At 41.9% G+C, this 20,778-nt stretch overlaps 2 protein-coding genes across 5 annotated transcripts in view; one reads left to right on the top strand and one right to left on the bottom strand.

Moving 5' to 3' along the window:
* Positions 1-13,748, top strand: part of coch (cochlin) — a 30,166-nt gene extending 16,418 nt beyond the window's left edge. The window contains exons 4-12 of the mRNA XM_031892014.1: positions 2,449-2,605; positions 3,293-3,426; positions 5,892-5,984; positions 6,668-6,712; positions 8,209-8,356; positions 8,442-8,545; positions 8,948-9,174; positions 9,483-9,999; positions 11,235-13,748. Of these exons, the coding sequence (XP_031747874.1) occupies positions 2,449-2,605; positions 3,293-3,426; positions 5,892-5,984; positions 6,668-6,712; positions 8,209-8,356; positions 8,442-8,545; positions 8,948-9,174; positions 9,483-9,999; positions 11,235-11,410 (1,601 nt within the window). The 3' untranslated portion in view covers positions 11,411-13,748. The remainder of the gene's footprint in view (positions 1-2,448; positions 2,606-3,292; positions 3,427-5,891; positions 5,985-6,667; positions 6,713-8,208; positions 8,357-8,441; positions 8,546-8,947; positions 9,175-9,482; positions 10,000-11,234) is intronic.
* Positions 13,749-17,830: 4,082 nt separating this feature from the next.
* strn3 (striatin 3) overlaps positions 17,831-20,778 on the bottom strand; it is a 37,439-nt gene continuing 34,491 nt past the window's right edge. For 3 of the 4 annotated variants that reach the window (XM_031890551.1, XM_031890549.1, XM_031890552.1), the window contains one exon: positions 17,831-19,930. In XM_031890551.1, the coding sequence (XP_031746411.1) occupies positions 19,761-19,930 (170 nt within the window). In that variant the 3' untranslated portion in view covers positions 17,831-19,760. 4 annotated transcript variants of the gene reach the window in all.

Consider the following 20,778-nt stretch of genomic DNA (forward strand, 5'->3'; position numbering starts at 1 on the left):
ACTTAAAAACAGTCTCCCTGCGGATTTTATTGCTAAATATTGTGTAAATAAAAAAATGTCAAATACTAGCAAATTCAGCGAATATTTCATAAGCAGTTCCCTAGCCCTCCTGTGACAAAAAGAACCATATTATTGGGTTTGTATCTCCGCTGCTCTGCACTAAATTGGGGCACATTTATCATCAGTGGGCAAATTTGCACCTGGGCAGTAACCCATAGCAACCGATCAGTGATGAGCTTTATTCTGCCAGCTGCAGGGGGCACAATTAAAGCACACATTTAGATGGTTGCCATGGGTTACTGCCCAGGTGCAAATTTGCCCACTGATGATAAATGAGCCCCAGATTGCTGATTATTATGGAGCTGATCAGACCGCAAGTGCAAGTGAATAAATCCCTTCCAAATAACTGCCTCCTGTTAGATGAAGATTTATTGGAGTCTATTTATGTGAAGCAAGGCCTAGCCTGCCAGCCCTAACATTAATTTCTGGTACATTACAGATCCCTTCTGTATGTCAGGGAGCTATACAAAACCTTGTTTCTGCGGCCCAGCGTGCAGTTGAGCTCATTGGTTTTATGACACAACACAATGATATTTCTGTGGTGCAATGCCTTTAAATTACATTTTCATTCGAGTGTGTGCAATTTCTTGGATCCCACTGAGCCATCACTAGAGAAAATGGGAAAACTGTTCTTACCTCATCGTTCTTTTAGGGTTTGGAGCTAATTCCAGCCTCTGAGTGCTGAAAACAACCGTGTCATTTATTTTTGTTCCTAAATCATTTTCGTGCCTGCCTGAATGGCTTCAGTATAAGCCTGGGTTGGAATCATCATGGCAATCATGCTCAAGTTCACATTTATCCACACTCAACCTCATCTGCCAGTCTTCTGCCTATTCCTATAGAGCAGGGATCCCCAACATTTTATACCCGTGAGCCACATTCAAATGGAAAAAGTATCGGGGAGCAACACAAGCATGGAAAAGAGTGCCAACAAAAGCTATAATTGGCTATTTGGTAGACCCTATGTTCACTGGCAGCCTACAGAAGACTCTGTTTGGCATTATACTTGGTTTTTATGCAACCAAAACTTGCTCCAAGCCAGGAATTCAGAAATGAGCACTTGCTCTGAGGCCGCAGGGAGCAACATCCAAGGGGTTGGTGAGCAACACGTTGCTCACAAACCACTGGTTGGGGATCACTGCTATAGAGTGTCATGGGTCTTCTTATGGGGAGTGGGAGGTATTGTTCACCTTTATCAAACATTTTTCAACAGTACACCACAAATAATAACTTTGTATTACATATTTGTTACCATTTTTTCTAAACGTACCCCCAAATTGAGCACTGCTGTGCCTATTGACGCAGGGATACTGTGGGGTCACCGTCACCTCCTGACTAGGTATTAGTTTTAGAGTTCCCTTTGTGCCCAGTATCAATAGGCGCAAAACACTGGCAAATCTGACAGAGTAGCAGCAGGTGCTGCATGATTTCATTATCTGCATGGTTCCCTTCTGCCTATAATGATGCTGGAACTTTGGGGGGGAAATGCTGCACTGTGGGGAAAAATGTGTTGATTGTACTTGAAATTGCACTTTGCTTACTACACTTGCAAATGTAAATGAGCCCTTTTATCTGCAGCTTCACCCAATTTGTCAACACTGGCACCCACAATTGTCTTGGTATTGGCACAATAACATCCAGTACAGCTGCAATTACAAAGGAATTTTGCTGGATAATGCTGCATTATGGGTCAAAAGACACAATTCATAAATCATCTTTATGCTGTAGCACCTTATTCCATGTGTTAACATACAAGATACCTCTCACTTCCTTTACTTATATCATTAGTTAATTTATATTATAAGATGTATTTGTACATTTTTACATTGTATTTTATTTCTAAATATGTGTTCTGCTCCCTTGTATGTGTGCTGACATTAACCCATTAGGTGCAGTGTGTGGTGCACTGGGTTGCAAGGGCTCCTGATATCACTTGGGCATATAATGCCCATGGAAAGGACACTAGTAAGGGGAGTACAAGTGGGTGTCCATGTCTTGCCTAAATGCCACCACATACATGACAGGCTCAAGATGCATGTTTTTTCATAGCAAGGAGCAGCACTTTAATCCAACTGCATTAAGCCACAATATATTTGTGGTGCAGCTCAGTGTTTCAGAGGAATATCCCCTCTATTTGTCAAGTGGTTTTCTTCTATAACAGGTCAGCTTGCACCCATATACCCTCTATTCAATACAAGATTTGAACTGGATAGCAGCAGTGCAATAGTTTTGGTATAATGTAACAAGCATGAACTTTTCACTTTAGCCATCATTGTATATGAACCCTATAGTGTTAATGCCATTACAGGTAGCACTGCAGTCATTCGATTTATAAGGTGCCTATTAGCCATTGCCATTAGATAAATGGAATGTCTGTGTCCCTTTCAGCCCCGGTTCCTGTTACTTGTACTATGAGAGCACTGGATCTAAAGAAAGAGTTGGTTCAGGTTCTTTGTCCCCCCGGATGCACTGAGCAACAGCTGTCGGTCTATGGAGATGTGATTTATGCAGCCGTTTCCAGTATTTGTGGAGCAGCCCTACACAGGTACCTGGGAGACAGGCCAGTAATTCTAATTGCTTAGATGATGTTAAAATAGGTTGTGGGGTTTTTGGTTTGTTTTTTTTGTTTTTGTTTTTTTTTAAATGGGTGTTACATGGTGTTGCAGTTTCATAAAAGTGCAATAAATTAACAGCATTGTATGTAGGGATGGCAGATAGGACTTCATTATTTCTGCAATGCCTTTTTGATGCAACCCAGTCATAGATGGGGACAATATGCTATGTTATATACTAATATATATATACTTGCAGAAAGACTAACCTTTAAAAGTAACAAAAGGAAGTTTGCTACTAACATATAGCAATTATAACTGCTTTTCAACAAGTAACCTGTAAATACCACTGGGTAAGACTATATGATTCATATTAGAAGAAAATGGTACACATGGAGCAACTACAAGAGATTAGTTCATAACAATGCCCCACACAGTCTGTAGGAGGGAGAATTATTCTTTACCCCAGTTGTAATCTACTGCAATACGGGTCTGTTTGGATCTAAATAATGGCATTCATTCAAGATATTCTACGTGCTGGCTAGAGAGACATATCTCATATGTGCAAAGGTGAGAGCAGGGATGTCTTAATAAATGGCAGTGAATGTGTATGTACGGCCCTGCAAGCTCAGTTACCTTTCTGTGGTCAGTGGTCTCAGTGCTTGTTGTTCTCCTGGCAGAGGTGTACTTCCCAGAAATGGAGGAACGATAAATGTCCATAGACTCCCTGGACAACAAGATTACCCAGCCTCCTATGCAAATGGTATTCAGTCCCAGCGCCTCAGCCGGTGGACATCATCCTTCTCTGTATCCAGTAAGTAGGTGGCAAGGACAAGAACATTTTTTAAATTGTTTTTCAATTACTTAGGCACCTAAGGGCCAACCCCCTCTAAAACTGCCACCCTAAGCACAGGCCCTCGGGTGCCTATATATATATATAGGGCCCTGCATGTATATATTTAAAATATATACATATATTGATATGAAGTATATTTGGCCAGTGTTGCTTCTTTATTGATTTGTAAAAGAAAGAAAATGTAAAAAGAAGATGAAATATAGCATAAGGAATGAAAATGTATGTGAGCTGCCCCAGCTTTGGATTTCCTGCTGGGTATGAAATGTGAGGAGAGGTGCTTGCCATACATATGTCTGTAAATTCACTTCAGTACAATAAAGCATAACGTCCCCCCAACTGCTAACTTCCTCACAATTTACAGTAGGGGCTACATTATCTCATAAATAGGATATGTGTAGGAATATGGGCAGGAAGCAGCTTTAGGTTTATTCATGGCTGCACCACTAACTGCTCAGCTCATTTCAGATAATAAAACATACAAGTCTGTGATGCACTGAGCTAATAACACAGACCTGTGAGAGCCCACGAGTGTTAGCTCTGTGACACCTAGTGGCTATAAACTGAATATGCACAATATAACCTGGGGCCCATGCAATGTGCATTCAGCTTATAACTAATAGCCAAGTAATGATACAGAGTCTGTGTTTTTAGCAGCATGTAATTAGTGCCTGTGCTCCACCCAGATCTGAGGTGGAGTGTAGAGTTTTCCATGGATGGGCAAAACACTAAGGGCAATGGCGAGATTATTTGCCCGCAGTTAATTTTTGACTACCGCGAGCGACAAGTCCCCCTGAAATGCCTTCCCACTAACAATAAAGTAAATCACTGGCAATAAAGTGAGGGGGATTAGTCGCTCAAGTTAGCAGAGATTTAAGGTGGTCATTTACAAAGACCCCCTACAGAAGTGCAAGGGCGCTAATGGGTGCAAAAGTGGGCCCCGTTTGTCTGGGCTGCGCTCTGTACCTTGTGCTGGATAAAAATCTGGGGCAAGGTGCAGAGCATTGTGTTGGTAGTGTGCAAGCCATCCCTGTACATTAGACAGGTGGTAAGTCCAAAGCCCCATAGTGGCCCGCACCCACTGCTGCTCCCTAACTTGCCCATCTGAATGACACACAAGTTAGGGGATGGGCGGGCTTTGAATGTAGTAATGTATTCGTGGGGATGAGCACAGGTTTCTACACTCCATTTTGGATGCAGGGCAGGGTGCAAAATGCAAAACATTGCCAACTGCACCTTTTTTGCACTTTGCACCCTGCCTTGCATGGTGTAAATTACCCTTTATATATAGTTAGTTACATAGTTACATAGTTACATAGGGTTGAAAAATACCAGAGTCCATCAAGTTCAACCCATCCAAGTAATGTATGCATTAGGATTGTTATTCTGGTGTAGAACCTTTAAATAGAGTTAGAGAGTAGGTGTTGTCAAGCAATTACTTTGAACCACCTGAAAGAATATTTTGTATCAGTTACTACACATTTGAATGCAAAATATGAGGCTAAGTTTATATAGTGAATAGTGAAAGTACCCTCTTTTTGTAAAATATATGGATATTAAAAGTCACTGAAGTTTTCCATGACCATATAGAAGCACAAGGCTGAGTGCTTTTATACAGGTCATGGAACTCTGAGGTGACTACTGATATCCTCATATTTTACAACAGGGGGTACATTGTTTACTATAATACACAAATTTAAGTGAGTCATGTGACAGAAATTACATCACTAAGCTCCAATTATAACTGTTAATATGCACTGTTTATAAGGATATAATTTAGAGGATATCCATGGCTCTTGTGTATTATAGTGACAAATGTACCCAATGATGTAAAAGGATATCATAAGTCACCAAGGAGTTCCATGACCATATAAAGCCCATATAAAAGCACAGGGCTGAGTGGTTTTATACAGGTCATGGAACTCTGAGGTGACTTCCAATATCCTCATATTTTACAACAGGGGTAATTTCAGTCATCACTGAGCACCGTTTAGAAGAATATAACATACAGGATATTTATAACTCTTATACTTTATGAAAATCACCTAACAAAAAGTTACATCTCAATATCTTCCTATTAACACTGTTTGCTGAGAGTAGGAATTTAGCATTTATTTTGGTCCAATCACGCTCCAAGCTTAGTCTCCATATAAAGACACCTCCATATGATGTGATACTATGGTTAAATAGACATCAAGCGTAAATAATCAATGAACTTAATCAAGCTAATATCTCACAATAGCACACAACTAATAACAAGAGATTTCTTTTTGGGCTAAAAAGGAACACTGGATAAACAACTGGACTATGAGGGGCTCTAAAGCTAACAACTAATCTATGATCTTTATAAGCAAAAGAAATACATGTTATTACTTACTAGTTCTTCTAATTACTAATTTACTGAGTTACCAATGTGTTACTTGCAGAAGCCGTAAGTCGAGAGCTGGAGGTGTCAGGAAAACCACTTGCCAGTCAGATCGCCTCAAGTGAGTCGTCTGCTGTGGGGAAACAGACCAAAGGCACGTCTTTATTTATATAGTTCCAACTCATTAATACAGCACTTTACACAGATTATATATCAAACCATAGCACAGTAAAGGTTCCTACCACAGCCTGTTAACCTGCCTGCATGTTTATGGAGTGCACAGATAGTGCCATATCTGGAAGTGACCATAGGAACCCAGCCCTGCACCAAAGGCTACCCACTGCACTACTGTGCCTAAGCTCGGATTGATATATCCAATGGCCCACTGTATACTTAAGAGTGGGAAAAGCCAGTAGATTAAAAATATTACTTAATACTGAATTGATGAGCAACTTTCATTATGCCTGACTAGTGACCCCATTAGTGACAACCTCCTTCTGAAACTCTCATGTAGCCCCGTTCTGAGCTATATAAAAGTAGAATCATGCAATTCCACTGGTATGTAACATAATGGGATGCACAGTTTAAGTTGAAACATCATTTCTGTGAACATGGGTGACATGGGTGACATTCACAACTGGATCAACTGGATCAAATGCATGCAGCAGCACCTTGCATTGCTTAGTCTACATGGGTCAGTGTAATTGCCATAACAATTAACTGTCCAGCAATGATGGTCCAAAGTCCTCAAGTCAAAATGTGATTTTTAATGTGAGAAAATGTCTTTGTTGCAAGCAAACGTTCTAGTTTCATTCTCCTCTTTTTCCATTTGTGCAGCAAAGCGGCTTAAAAAGACTCCACAGAAGTTAACAGGCAACAAAGGTAAAGTGCAACATCCACTAGAATAGTATGGGTTATAGTTAACTAAACTCTTCTTTGAACATGGTGAAAGCAGAGATACAGTTACAATAAAATATATTACCTCTGTAGAAGAGCCTTCAATTGGTCTAAAGTTGGCTATTTTGGTCCCCTAGCTCAGCGTTTTTCAACCACTGTTCCTGTGCCGCGAGATGTTGCCTGGTGTGCCGTAGGCAGGGCACCAATGTACTAGGGGGGCACTGCTCTTGGCACCAATGTACTAGGGGGGCACTGCTGCTGGGCACCAATGTACTAGGGGGGCACTGCTCTTGGCACCAATGTACTAGGGGGGCACTGCTGCTGGGCACCAATGTACTAGGGGGGCACTGCTCTTGGCACCAATGTACTAGGGGGGCACTGCTGCTGGGCACCAATGTACTAGGGGGGCACTGCTCTTGGCACCAATGTACTAGGGGGCACTGCTGCTGGGCACCAATGTACTAGGGGGGCACTGCTGCTGGGCACAGAGTTAAATTTTTTAACATTTTCTAATGGTGGTGTGCCTCGTGATTTTTTTCATGAAACAAGTGTGCCTTTGCCCAAAAAAGGTTGAAAAACACTGCCCTAGCTCACCCATAAAGAATTATACCTCTTACAGACCAATAGCAGAAGTCCATTTGGTACAATACTGGGGTTTCTCTAGAGGAGCAGACAGGGGGAGACAGGGGTGGAGGGCAGCTAATAAGTCAACTATACAGGATATTCCTGAATGGTTTAGGAAATCTCAGTTATCAGTGGCGTTCGAGAGTTGTGTTTTCAGACAATCTGCATCTGGATGGAACCATGTATGGGATAAGGTACAGATAATAAATATAAAGGTAAGGGGGTTTTGAGGCCATCCCTGTCATAAGAAGCAGTAAGGGTGCAGACTTTGTAATAAAGAGAAATGTATGTAAAAAATAATTTGATAAATATAATATGGAGACATTTATATCTTTATTATCTTTATTATTAATAAACCTAGAGTAACTACCAAATGAATAATATTGCCAAGCTGTATCATACAATGTTGCCAGTAACATAATTAGAGACCTAGGGCCACCTTGCCTGCCAAAGCAGAGCCTGAATGGAAGCTGTTTGGCCTAATGCTGTTCCAGGGTGGCACAACCCTGCCTAGATATTCTGGCCACAGGAATGGTTTGTGATGTAGCATTACTGACATATGCATAATAGTTATAGCCATTTAATAAACTGAGAACTGAAGACAAATTTGAAAATTTTGGCAGAAAGAAGGGCAAAGAAAGCTTTTCTTTCACCTTGACCACATTTTGTAAATAATCCCTACATGAGCCCTATAATCATAACTAAAGTCTTCAAAGAAGGCGTTATTGGTTCATCTCAGTTTTAGCCCTTCCTTAATCTGCCATTGTCTCTTTCAACTTGCTACAAAATGTCTTTACACGTGTCATAGACCTCAAATTGTATCAGGTATTCATTTCTTGCCCTGCTCACCTTTCCAGACTGCAAAGCAGAAATTGCCTTTGTTATTGATGGCAGCAGCAACATTGGGCAACGTCGATTTAACCTACAGAAGAATTTTGTGGCCAGAGTGTCCTTGTTACTGGGCATTGGCACAGAGGGCCCCCATGTGGGAGTGGTTCAATCAAGGTAATGAGGGCTACAAGAAGAGAACACCTTAAGAGTCCATGGATGTACCATGTAATCAATTGTTTTATCTGTTCCTACCCAACAGTGAAGTGCCCAAGACTGAGTTCCTTCTGAAAAATTTTACATCCCCCCGGGATGTTCAGTTTGCAGTGAAGGAGATCAGCTTTAGAGGGGGCAACTCAAATACAGGTATATGCAGTTACACATACAGGTACTGTATTTTACTTAAAGAACTTTTGGGAATACTGTTTACTGTCGCTGATTTACAAATATAGGTGCCAAATACTACATTAGAACATGAAAACAAAGACCTAATTGGTTCATTCTGGCAACAGCCCTTGTGTAATTTAGCTTCTATGTTCATAAATGTGCCCTAATGTGAAGGCTCTCTTTCATTTTAGGGCCACTGAATAGGTTCATATGATGGAACTATAATACTGGAAAACCTTGGGGGCAATAGTATATTGCCAAAAGGAGGCACTCTGGAGAACCCTTGACAGCCAATCATTTCATCTCATAACTGGCTTGCAGAACGCACACAGAACACATATATATAATAGTGTGACTTTTTCTTCTTCTTCTTCCCTGCAGGCAAAGCTATAAAACACACAGCCCAGAGTTTTTTCACTACTGCTAATGGGGTCCGGAAGGGCATTCCCAAGGTCATGGTGGTGTTTATAGATGGATGGCCCTCTGATAACATTGAGGAGGCAGGAATTGTGGCCCGAGAGTTTGGCATCAATGTCTTCATTGTGTCGGTGGCACCTCCAGCAGCAGAAGAACTTGGCATGGTGCAAGACATAGCCTTTATAGACAAGGTACAAGAACAACGACCTTAGAATGTTCTGGATTGTTCTGCCTCTCCTGTGCCATGAATGGTTACTGTGCCTGAAGGAAGGCAAAGCACACTCACTCTTTAGGCCAAATTCTTTAATATCATTATACTTTCCTTAGATTCATAGAAACCCCTAGAACTGTACCCTCTATTTGGTAAGGTGTAAAGTGTTACTTTACCTTGAAATAATTCCATATTTGAACATTGTCTCAACAGATTTGGAGAAACCTTTTTTCTCATTGGTTTATGTGAATGAGACTCATAATTATTCAATGCCTTCCATCTTCCTAGGCAGTATGCAGAAACAACAGCTACTTCTCCTTCCACATCCCAGGCTGGTTTGGCACTGCCAAGCATGCAAAGCCGCTGATGCAGAAGTTGTGCTCCCACGAGCATCTCCTTTGCAGCAAGACTTGCTACAACTCTGTCAACATTGGCTTCCTCATTGATGGCTCCAGCAGTGTTGGGGACCTGAACTTCCGCATCATGCTGGATTTCATGGCCGATGTGGTGCGTGCATTTGAAGTCTCAGATGTTGGTACAAAAGTGGGAGCTATCCAGTTCACCTATGACCAACGCCTCGAATTTGGCCTTAATGACCACTCCAATAAGGATGACGTGCTGAATGCTCTCAGGAGCATCCGCTACATGAGTGGTGGTACTGCCACTGGGGATGCCATCAACTTCGCTGTGCGTAATCTCTTCCAGCCAACTAAGGATGGGCATAACAAGAACTTCTTGATCATTGTCACTGATGGGCAGTCATATGATGACGTGAGGGGCCCAGCCAGCTCAGCACACATATCAGGTAAATTAGTTTTCTTCATACACTCTTCTATTTTATATGCAAAACAAAGAAAGTTATTACCTGTTGCCCCAACTTGCTCTAGTTCCCCTAAGGTTAAGGTCACATGGTTGCCCAGAGTGGCTTTGTGTTTAACTAGTTCCTAAAAGGAGCTGGTTCGATCAGTGCCAGGCTCAGGCAGTGTAGGGGGTTTGAGCGCAGTTCCGGGTGATTGCCCACCCAGCCAAATACAAATGAAGTAGTTTGCAATATACCTAAGGGCACTTTGAGCACCATGTTATTAATCAGACAAGAATACCCCCCAATAGAATAAACTTGCAATCATGGTGACTGTTGCCTGAAAAAGTATCTACACACTTATCGCCTGACAAGCACTGGTGCTAGCAATTGGCAGGCAGTTACAATGTTAATCTGAACAATGTTCATCTGTTAGTCTGAACACCACATTTTTGTTCTACTTAAAGTGGTTAAAACCCCCCAGCCAAGTAGCCTTACATCATTGATATATGATACAATATATCAGGGGGGCACCTTTTACTGTGGGCATGTCCTGCAACACTGTGTGAGCTAATTGGGCCATTAATGACTGCCGAGCAGTATCCTGCAGTTAAGTGCTGGCATGTATGATGCTTAGAGCTTACTACAGGCTCCAAGATTTAGCAATAGGACCCAGTGCAATGTTGCTTAGCATCCATGTTCCTAATGAGGCGGTGGTACCTCTGGGCAGTGGTGTAACTAAATCCCAGCCCCTTGTGGAGGGGCCCAGCCCATTCAAATTACGCCATTGCTTCTTGGGTGCCAAAACTGAAAACATTCTGGATTCTAATCCTTTGGAATTGCTGGTAGCCTGCGTAGATAAGACTGTCACATTTAGTGGTACCAGAAACTTGCCCTGTTCCAAGGTATCGATCATCAAACTGGAAATCTGGAGAAAGATCTAATAGTAAGGAAACAGTAATTCATTGGTGCCATATCTATGTTGGAATAGAAGCATTAATTATCCTTAGATAATGTATCCTGTAGGAAAAAGAGGAAAACAAATACTATTGAGTGGCAGTTGATAAACCCCAGTACAAAAAAAAAATAATAGTTTATACTGTAAAATCAGTTGAAAAATAAGGGAAAATTCTAACAAATTGTTGTTCAGCTGCACTGTGAGGTCTTTGCTGGGTTTAATTTGCCCTTTAAGACACTACAGTGCTTTACAGTGAATATTACCTGCCCTTACATGCCTACAGGTGTCACGATTTTCTCCGTCGGTGTAGCATGGGCACCGCTGGAAGACTTGAAGGACATGGCATCTGAACCGAAAAACTCCCACACCTTCTTCACCAGGGAGTTTCCTGGGCTAGAACAAATCACTCCAGACTTGATCCGTGGGATCTGCAGAGACTACCTGGACTCACATAAGTGAAGAACCCAGCAAGACCCCTGTGAGAGGAATGGGAGGAAAGGAGCTTGCAGACACAGGCAGAAAGGCCTCTCATTGTTGGGTTGATACACCCAGTGCCTATACCCATCAGCTACAGGGACATTAGGGCTGCACTTACATTGCCTATTGGTACCGAGATTATGTTCATATTATAGTTTCCAACATCTGTCTGGTGGTTTGTCATGCAGAGTCTCCTATTTGGGGCAGGAAGGCTGGGCCGCCCATCAGACCAGTTCTGTTACCGCTATTCCAAATATCCTGCAGACCTGACCAACGTAACCAACTAGTTAGCAGCACCAAACATCATCGGGCTTCCTCCTCCCAATGGGCACACTATATTATATATATTTTTATAAAATGTATAAAACTGGGTGGCATAGGAAAAGTGCACCTTTATTTTTTTGTTTCTTTCCCATTATTGCCTGTTTACAAAGTTTTCTATATTTAAAAGAAACCCAGTAGATCTTTCCCAGCTCAGCACTTAATCCCAGAGTAGCTTTCTTACAATGATATTAATCCTCTGATGGTGAGATTCCCTCCAATCAGTTTCCTTATGCCAATAGGAAGGTATGCCCACCCCCACCAGCATAAGAATCCCACCTCTGAAGCATCTACTGCCCCCTGGCAGGGGCATCTGGGATATTCACTGAAGCCACACCTCTAAATGAATGCCAGCATGGGGAGCACCCATTTATTAAATAGGATTCTTTAACCGTGACTTCCTTATCACCATGTAAATACTATTTTCCGAATAAGCTGATTTATGTCATCATGATCATGTCAATGTGAACATCTTCCAAAAGAAACAATGTACAAGTAAAACTTTAAAATAAGTGAATGGAAAATTGATGAGCATGCTATTCTAAGCACTTTTGCAATTTACAATCATTTGTTTCAAGGTTTGAAGATATTAAAGGGAATATGTACTGTTAATATGGATGAATTGCATTACAACAGCGCCCCCTGCTGGTCAGGCTCCAACTGTGCTTTATAAATGGTCAGGATTTGAAAGAAAGATGTGAAAAAGTTATCTGATGTTTCTAATGTTGTTTCCTAACCAGAGGGACATCAGAGCAGCCTCTTTCTTTCTCCTGACAAGGGGCTACATCATGGTTGGACACTGACCACCAGGTGGCGCTGTTCTGACAAAACACATCCATAGTAACAGTACACATTCTCCTTTATATATTTGAATCCTGAAATAATGTCAATTGCAAAAGTACCTAAATTGCAATCTCATGAATTCTACATTTGCTTATTGCAAAGGTTTACTTATCCTTTAAATTTGGCGTGAATATTAAAAAAGGATGTATATTCATGCAGAAGGCTGCAACCCTGGTCTTGTATATGATGTAGACATTGATATTCTGACACAATTTGCATTTGGTCTTCATTTTTTATTTTTTATGGTGTCTCAGTTATTTCGCTTTTTGTTCAGCAGCTCTTCATTTGGTGTTTTAGCAGTTATCTGGTTACTAGGGTCCTATCTACCCTAGCAACCAGGCAGTGGTTTAAATGAGAGACAGGAATATGTATAGTAGAGGGCCTGCATAGAAAGCTAAGTAATAACAATAATAATGAAACTGTAGCCTCACAGAGCAATAGTTTCTGGCTGCCGGGGTCGGTGACCTCCATTGGAAAGCTGGAAAGAGGCAAATAAACAATGAAACCCAATAGCAATAGCTAGGAACAGGGCATTCTGTAACATACTGAAAGTTAACGGTGATCCACCCCTTCTATAGAAACAGAAGCCATATTTTCCAAAGTATAAAGCAATTTAGGGATCCCTTAAATAGACAAAGGATCTCTCCATTTATAGAAACCCAGGGCCAGTTTCCAACAGTTTGTAATAGAAAAGTTGAAGTCCAAGGGTATATTTATTATAAAAGTCCCACACAGCCAGGAGTCACCATTTGCCCCTCTCCCTATAGGGTATATATTAGTATTCCCTGCCTGGAAGCATTGGGTGCATTCAGTAAATGAGTGAATACATATCTGACTGCCCAGCCCCCCATGTGGAACATAAATGTATCTACAGATAACCCTGAATATTGTAAGATGCTAATAACATGCATTGTGTCTGTATTACACTTACACTTCTGCTTCATTAGAAGTCTGTTTAATTGGAAGGAAATGGTATTTTGTTGCCAATGGCAGATGCTTCCCATGGGTGTCACTGTTTCATGGTTCCCAAGCCGTGCATACAGAGACATACCCATACGCACACATTTATGTCTGTATATTTAAGAGCTGAAAATGAATAAACTGTATCAGACCAAAGCACTTTGCTTTTTCCCAATAAATGCCTTTCCTGACGTTATCCTGATTATGTTTGAACGCTGTCCCTCTGAAGTGGCAAAGGCCACCAGTGTCGGTGGGACGTGGGACAGAGGGGGAAGTTTGCTGAGGTAGAGCCGCTTCTGTACTGTCCCAACAGCTGAACCCAACCCGGCATGGCCATTCTCAAAGGAACTCCCAGTTCATCTTCCAGGTGCTGTTGTCACTGCCAGCAGGTGGCGCTAGTGGCTGCTGCAGGCTTCCTTAGGGAACTCACAAGGCCAGTAAACGATATAGGTCTCATTTATCCCATAATATGGTTACAGATTACACCCTGTTATCAAGATGGGTTTCTGGAAATAGCTAAGACATGAAGCATTGATTCCTAATCCCACCCCAGCTGGATGGGTAACCCACTGTATCCCACAAATAGAACAGTAGTTCTAAACAGGAGCCCACCACACTTTGTGTTATATCAGACTGAACTCCTGCAGTGCTAAAATGGCCGCATATGCAGATTAATTGGGGTAACCAGTAACTTATTGATGGGCCTCCATCCAATACTGTCCAGTTCAGCCTAAATCATTAATATGTACTCTGATCTTGTCCAAATGGCACAAACGTACTTGGAACTAGGCCTGCCCCAAGGCTGCAAAAATCTGCACCTTCTGCCTGCCATGGACCCCAGGGAACTTAGATGCTGCAAAGGTAGGACATGGTCCCTGCCAGAAGAACTGAACGTACTATATAGGGAAGCTGCAGGGGGCCCATCCAGTCCCCTGGTACTTACGGAAAAGCATCACTCCTAATGCCAGAGGAGCTCAACCAGCCACAGAAGACACAGCCCTGACGGAGATTCTCCTCCATGGACAATGTCTTCAGTCAGTGGCCGATAAAAGAGAGTCTATTTGTAGTCCTGTCTGACCCTTTTCTTTTACTGAACTCTAGAACAACTGAACTCCTTCCCTAGTGAAAAAGGGGGTATAGCTGCAATGGGTGGAATCTGCCTTCTCTTGCTATTTTCTTGCCTCCTAATGGTGGCGCTATAGGGAAAATAAAGGTACAGGACCCTTGCTTTACAATTCAAAGCTCAAGTAGTCTTTTTTTTTTTTAACTCATAAAACATCAGTAGTTTTTGGTCCTGTTAAATCTCTACTATTTAAGGGGGACACAAAAAAAAACTGAAATGAGTGGCATTTCAAAATTGCTTTAGTGAAAACATTTTATTGGGTAGTAGCTAAAAGCCTCCCCCTTCCGTGTAGTTGTGAGCCTGCAGGAACTGCCGTTACTTCCATGAGCAAACTACACATAAATGTGCCATAGCCCAAAGCTGCTGTAGGACATTGGTCGGCTATAAAGAAACACACTGCTCCTTCACTTCGGGGCAAATAACTGGCGAGTTAAACCATGTGGAGTAATCGTTTTACTAAAGAAGCAGCCTGGGTCACATCCTTGTGCTGCCCCACAGGGCAAATACACAGCCCTATTGCAAACTCTAGCTAATAGTACGTAAGGGCCTACTTATGTGAGGATAGACTGCCATACTGATAGCCTTTACAAGTCTGATCGGCCCCCTAGGAGTGCCATGGCCTTATTATTCCAGCATGGGATGGGTATCGTGTCAGGCCAGAGCAGTGTTGATATTTTAGGGGTTAACAATGGAAACATTTGGTCTCAGGGCCACAAAGAAACAATTAGATATTCCAGCAGGAGGCTGTGGAAAGGTGGCCATACAAGTTACAATTATGATCATTCCTACCCTCCACTAACATTTAGATCTGAATCATCACAGGTAGAAGCAATAAAAATTCTACCCCTAGCTGACAATTCAGTGGTAAAGGCGCCCAATCAAAATTTTCCATCCAAGACAACCGAAATCCAAGGCTTTTACGAATGGGGGGGGGGGGGGTGAGCGCAGCTATGAGAAAAATATGGATTATACTCTGCTATAGGGTTCACATGCTCATATGTATTGCTTATGAGGAGGTCGCATGCTTCCTAATGATACCAAACAGGGCCAGCCTATACCTGCCAATCAGGAGTGATCATTTCAGGGTGGGGGGCTGGAACACGAGACAGCCCTCATATTTAGTATCATTTTGATCGCCATGTGTGGATCACAGCAAGCACATTTTTTCATTATAATACTGGGTACTGGCAAGTCCCAATAGTATATTACAGAAAATGGGCCTAAAACCAACAACCACCTAAGAGGGGCACAAATGACACTTTCCTGGACCTCCTCCTGCATAAGGTAATGAGGGTGAGGGGAGAATGTCCCAGCAGGCCACAAATAGGGGGTGAGACCTAACCATGAGAGCTCATACCCCAGGGCCCAATGCTGTTGGGGGGTATGTGCCCAGGTTCCCAACTCTTGCCTCAGAAGGATACAAAGGAATTACTTTGTAACGTACATAGGTTTTCTCTGAGTTTTATTCATGTACTGCAGGGATCCCCAACCTTTTTTACACGTGAGCCACATTCAAATGTAAAAAGACTTGGGGAGCAACACAAGCATAAAAAAAGTTCCTGGGGTGCCAAATAAGGGCTGTGATTAGCTATTTGGTGGCTCCTATATAGACTGAATGCCTAAAGGATGTTCTGTTTGTCAGTACATCTGGTTTTTATGCAGCCAAAACTTGCCTCCAATCCAAGAATTAAAAAATATGCACCTGCTTTAAGGCCACTGGGAGCAACATCCAAGGGGCTGGGGAGCAACATGTTGCTCACGAGCCACTGGTTGGGGATCACTGATGTACTGTCTGCATGTGTATGTCTGTTCCTTATAATATCTTTTATTGTATATGCACTTTTTGCTTTTTGTATTAAATATAAAATTGAAAATGTTTTGTCCTTTTGCTCTAAAAGAACTTACGTATGAAAGCTTGTGCCTAAATGTATTAACATTTTGTGTGTGTAGAAAGGGAAAGTTATCTGTTTATAATGCTAATTAACTAGTCAGTGCCAGTAGGAGAGAGTAATTTAACCCTTTGGCTGCTAGAGAATTTGTTGAAGTAGTAGAAGCTAACCCTAACTACAGTGAGAGTGTGCGATACATTTGTGTATTGGGAAATAGTATGTGTTATAGAAAGCAAGGGAATAGTCATATTAGGCCTGTTACTGATAGACGGTGGCAGCGAGTAGATTTACTAGGTGTTGGTAAGTTCGGGGTATGTGATGTTAGTCTGACCTGCGTGTAAGGTGTAACCCCTTGTGGCCATATCCCAGGGTCACATGCGGCTGAGAGTGTCGTTTTTGTGACATAATTTTAAGGTTTCCCCTTGGCTTTAACATTCTAAATCTCAGGGTGAGAATTCTCTCTTGGATCACAATTTCTTTGTACTGATTCTGGCATAAACAGCCAAGGAATTCATCCTAACACTCAATCACATGACACAGTCATTGTTGGCTCAAGGATTATGTGATTGGGCACATTAGCCAAGAGACAGGCAGCAGAAGGCAGAGCCCATGCCTACAGTACAGCTGTGGTTTCTGTAGCTACATGGCCCACTTTATTGTCCTTGAGAAATTGAGCAAAATGTTCGTGATGGTGGCAGTTTCCTTATGTGAGGAGCATTTGAACCATGGGATGAGCCCCCTGCTGCAGCAAGTCTGTTGCCTATAACATGACTAACATTGAAAATGCTCATTTGTTTGTAATGGGTGAGACTTGCCTAAACTGTATAACTCCATATGCAGGTATGGGATCCACAATCCAAAAGCCTGTTATCCAGAAAGCTCAGACTAATGGGGAAAGCCATCTCCCACAGACTCCATTTTAATCAAAATGATTTGCTTTTTGTCTGTAATAATGAAACAGAAGTGTTTACTTGGTGGTAACTAAACTGCTTGAATCCATATTGGTGCCCAAGAAATCCTATGGGGTTTATTTTAATTTTAAATTATGTTGAGGTATAGAGATCTAAAGTACATAAAGACCCCTTATCTGGAAAACCCCAAGTCCTGAGCATTCTGGATAACATGTCCCATACTTGGACATTTTCAGGGTATGTTATGTACACGTACGTGCACAGGGCCCAGTGGCATACTATTGGTCTGCGCCCCCTGGGCCCCCCAGGCTAGCGCCATTGCACAGAGAATGCGCAGAAGAAGCCAGGCGACAGGTTTAGGTACACCATTTAATATTTATTATAGGCATTTTATATACATTATTTTTCAACAACTGTTCTTTTTGTGATACAATCATAAAAATTTGCCGACTTGCAGTCTGTAAAACAATAACCTTACAAAACTTGCAAACTGATAATTATTGGTTTTCCCTTTATTTTTGTGGAAGACTAGAAAAAGTTATGTGGAATTGTCTTAGTCATGCATATCACAAAGAAATACCATCTCTCAACAGCAGAAACTGAATGTCGGCAAAAGAATGGAGAGAAAAGTAAAATATGGACTAAAGGTAAAGATGAAGGAAAAGGAAACTGAAATCAAACCTTGGGGGGTGGGTAAGTTCAGCCCCATTTTGCATGTGGAAATGGCTTCATGCTAAACTGGCAATGTCTGTGATTGAGCCTTGGGATCCTGATTATGAATATCCTATTTCAAACAACATAAAACCGACAGTCAGCGGTACTCCTCATTTACTTGCTTGGGTGCCAGGCTCCACAAACAGTAAAAGTCCTTTTTTTCACTTACACGAACAAAACAATGAATAAAAAGCAGAAATAAATAACAATAAGCGGTTGTAATTAAGCGGGGGGGAAACCCTTCGGATAAATTAATTTGTAAATAAAGTAAACATACAATATATCACACAGTGATAGAATGCTGCGATTGGTTAAAAAGGGGAATGATAGGGGGCGCCAGACTGGGATGTGCCCCCACACTGTTGCCTGTTTAGTATTACCAGGAAAAGCACAGTAGCTAATTGTTAGTCTCTTTCCAAACATTAACCCCTGAGTTATTGGCAGCATGGCTGGCCAATGGCATTACAGGGATGCAAGAGTGGGAGGAGAAAGGGAAGGCGATGAAGGAAAAAAAAAAAAAAAGCTGATTTTTTCCCAAACATTCACCTTCTGTGTAGGGAAGGAAGGATGGCAGTATAAAAAGCTGTAAAATTCCTGTTTTTTTTCTTTTTTCCTTTCATTATGGCTGATAAAAACACTGCAATTCTGCGACAGCTTAAATATATATATAAAAAAAGTAAAAACTACAGTTAGACCCAAAAACGTGTGTATATGCAAGACTAATGCTAAAAAATAGAGTTACACACTTGCTTTCAATGCCAGAAAAAAAAACCTTTTGTCAAGAAAAAGTTGCTTTTAAAATCCCTTCGTCGGCAGCCAGGCACGGAGAGGGTTAATCACACCAACTAATACAAATCTCTGTAGTGTTGCAAAGGCGAGAGAGACAAGCATTGATGAATACGGCTCTCTGCGGCCTTTCTGGCGTCAATCCAGTGTGAAGTTGGCTGCTGGTCCTTTAAAATGCAGGTGAAAAAATAAATGTCAAGAGAAATGATTAAAGGTTCTAATGCGTTATATCAGGATCAGACAGGAAATAAACTGCTCTAAGGGGCTGCGTGATACGGCAGAGAAGTCGCCTACAAACCCCCCCCCCCCCCCATTCCTTGTGTGAGTTGCGCTCCTGCGTGTTGGATTGTGGGTCTGCGATTAGAAGTAGACTGGGAAAAACACCTTGAACAAAATATATTTTCTAAAGAGCGCTAAAAAAAGAAATATATATTATATTATATATATATTTATATAGGGCAGACACCCTGCGCAGGGGCTGCAAATACTGGTTACTGCCAGGGGAACAAATGGTATAAATTACAGTAATTACAGCTCTACAAAAAGCCATCCTGATATTAAAAGGGGGAGGGAATGGGGGGGGGGGGGGAGGATTCAAGGACAAAAGCTCCTTCTGTAACCAGTATCTCACTGTCCTGCAGAGGGAGCTCTGCATTGTAGTGTTGAAGTGGGTGCAAGTTCCTCGTGGCAGTGATGTTTCAAGGTTTTGCTTCAATAACACGCAATTAGCCTCTTTCTCAGATTTGTCCCAAATGCACTTAAAAAGGGGTACGTTCAACGGCGGGTCACACAAAGACCTTCGCCAGGGCGTCTGCTCCGGCGCTAGCAATGAATGCTTTGGATGGGTGAAAGGCAACATCGTAAATAGATTCGTCTAACTTTTTGCGGTGGGCGGTTATCTCCTGCACGCACGTCTTGCTGTCTAGGTTCCACAGCCTGATGGAGCAGTCGTGGCCTGAAGGGAGAAGAAAGAGAATGGTAGATGGGGCAAAGCATCAAAACTCTCTCCTGCTATCCACTGTTATTTAACGGAAACCTCCAAAAGGAATAGGGACTAAGAGTACATTATATATTATTACCATTTATATGGCAATCATTTGACCATGGGATTAGCCAATCAAATGTTTAATAATAGCACTGCTTACATATATCCAATGGTAATGCATCACACAATACTCTAAATATAAAGGATGCAAATAGTGCACCTAATAGGGGTGAAGGCACACAGAGCTACTAGTAGCAGCTACTTTTTCACGGCTACTAAACATCAGAAAATCCCCTGCCATAGACAATACTGAGAATTGCCTCTGCTAATACACACATAAAAGACAGTTATCAGTAAATGATCAGCATTGTCTATTTTAGTAGCCGTGACAAGTAGCTGCTACTAGTAGCTCTGTGTGTCTTTACACTAAGGGCTCTGGTACACGGGGAGATTAGTCGCCCGCGACAAATCTCCCTCGTGTGCCAGAGCCCTAAGGGAGAACCAAGTGGCACCACTGCAACCTGTTTGAACAGAGATACTGAGGATTAAAGGACAAGGAAAGCTACTCAGGCATTTTATTCCCAATAGAAAATCACAATGGTGCAAGCTAAAACGCTATATTTATCTGCAGAAAGCACAGTGTGCCCCACAGCTGTTCCAAGTGCCCTTATGGCAGTGAGAGTGCCACTCTGGGCTACACTAGTCTCACAAGAGCTGCTTGGCTATGGCGGCCTTCGCTTGATTCATTTAATGAGAAAAATAATATATATATTTATGACCGTTAGGCAACGATGTGCAAAATGTGTTCCTGCATCTTG

The sequence above is a fragment of the Xenopus tropicalis genome, chromosome 8, assembly GCF_000004195.4.
Source record: "Xenopus tropicalis strain Nigerian chromosome 8, UCB_Xtro_10.0, whole genome shotgun sequence".
NCBI classification, from domain to species: domain Eukaryota; kingdom Metazoa; phylum Chordata; class Amphibia; order Anura; family Pipidae; genus Xenopus; species Xenopus tropicalis.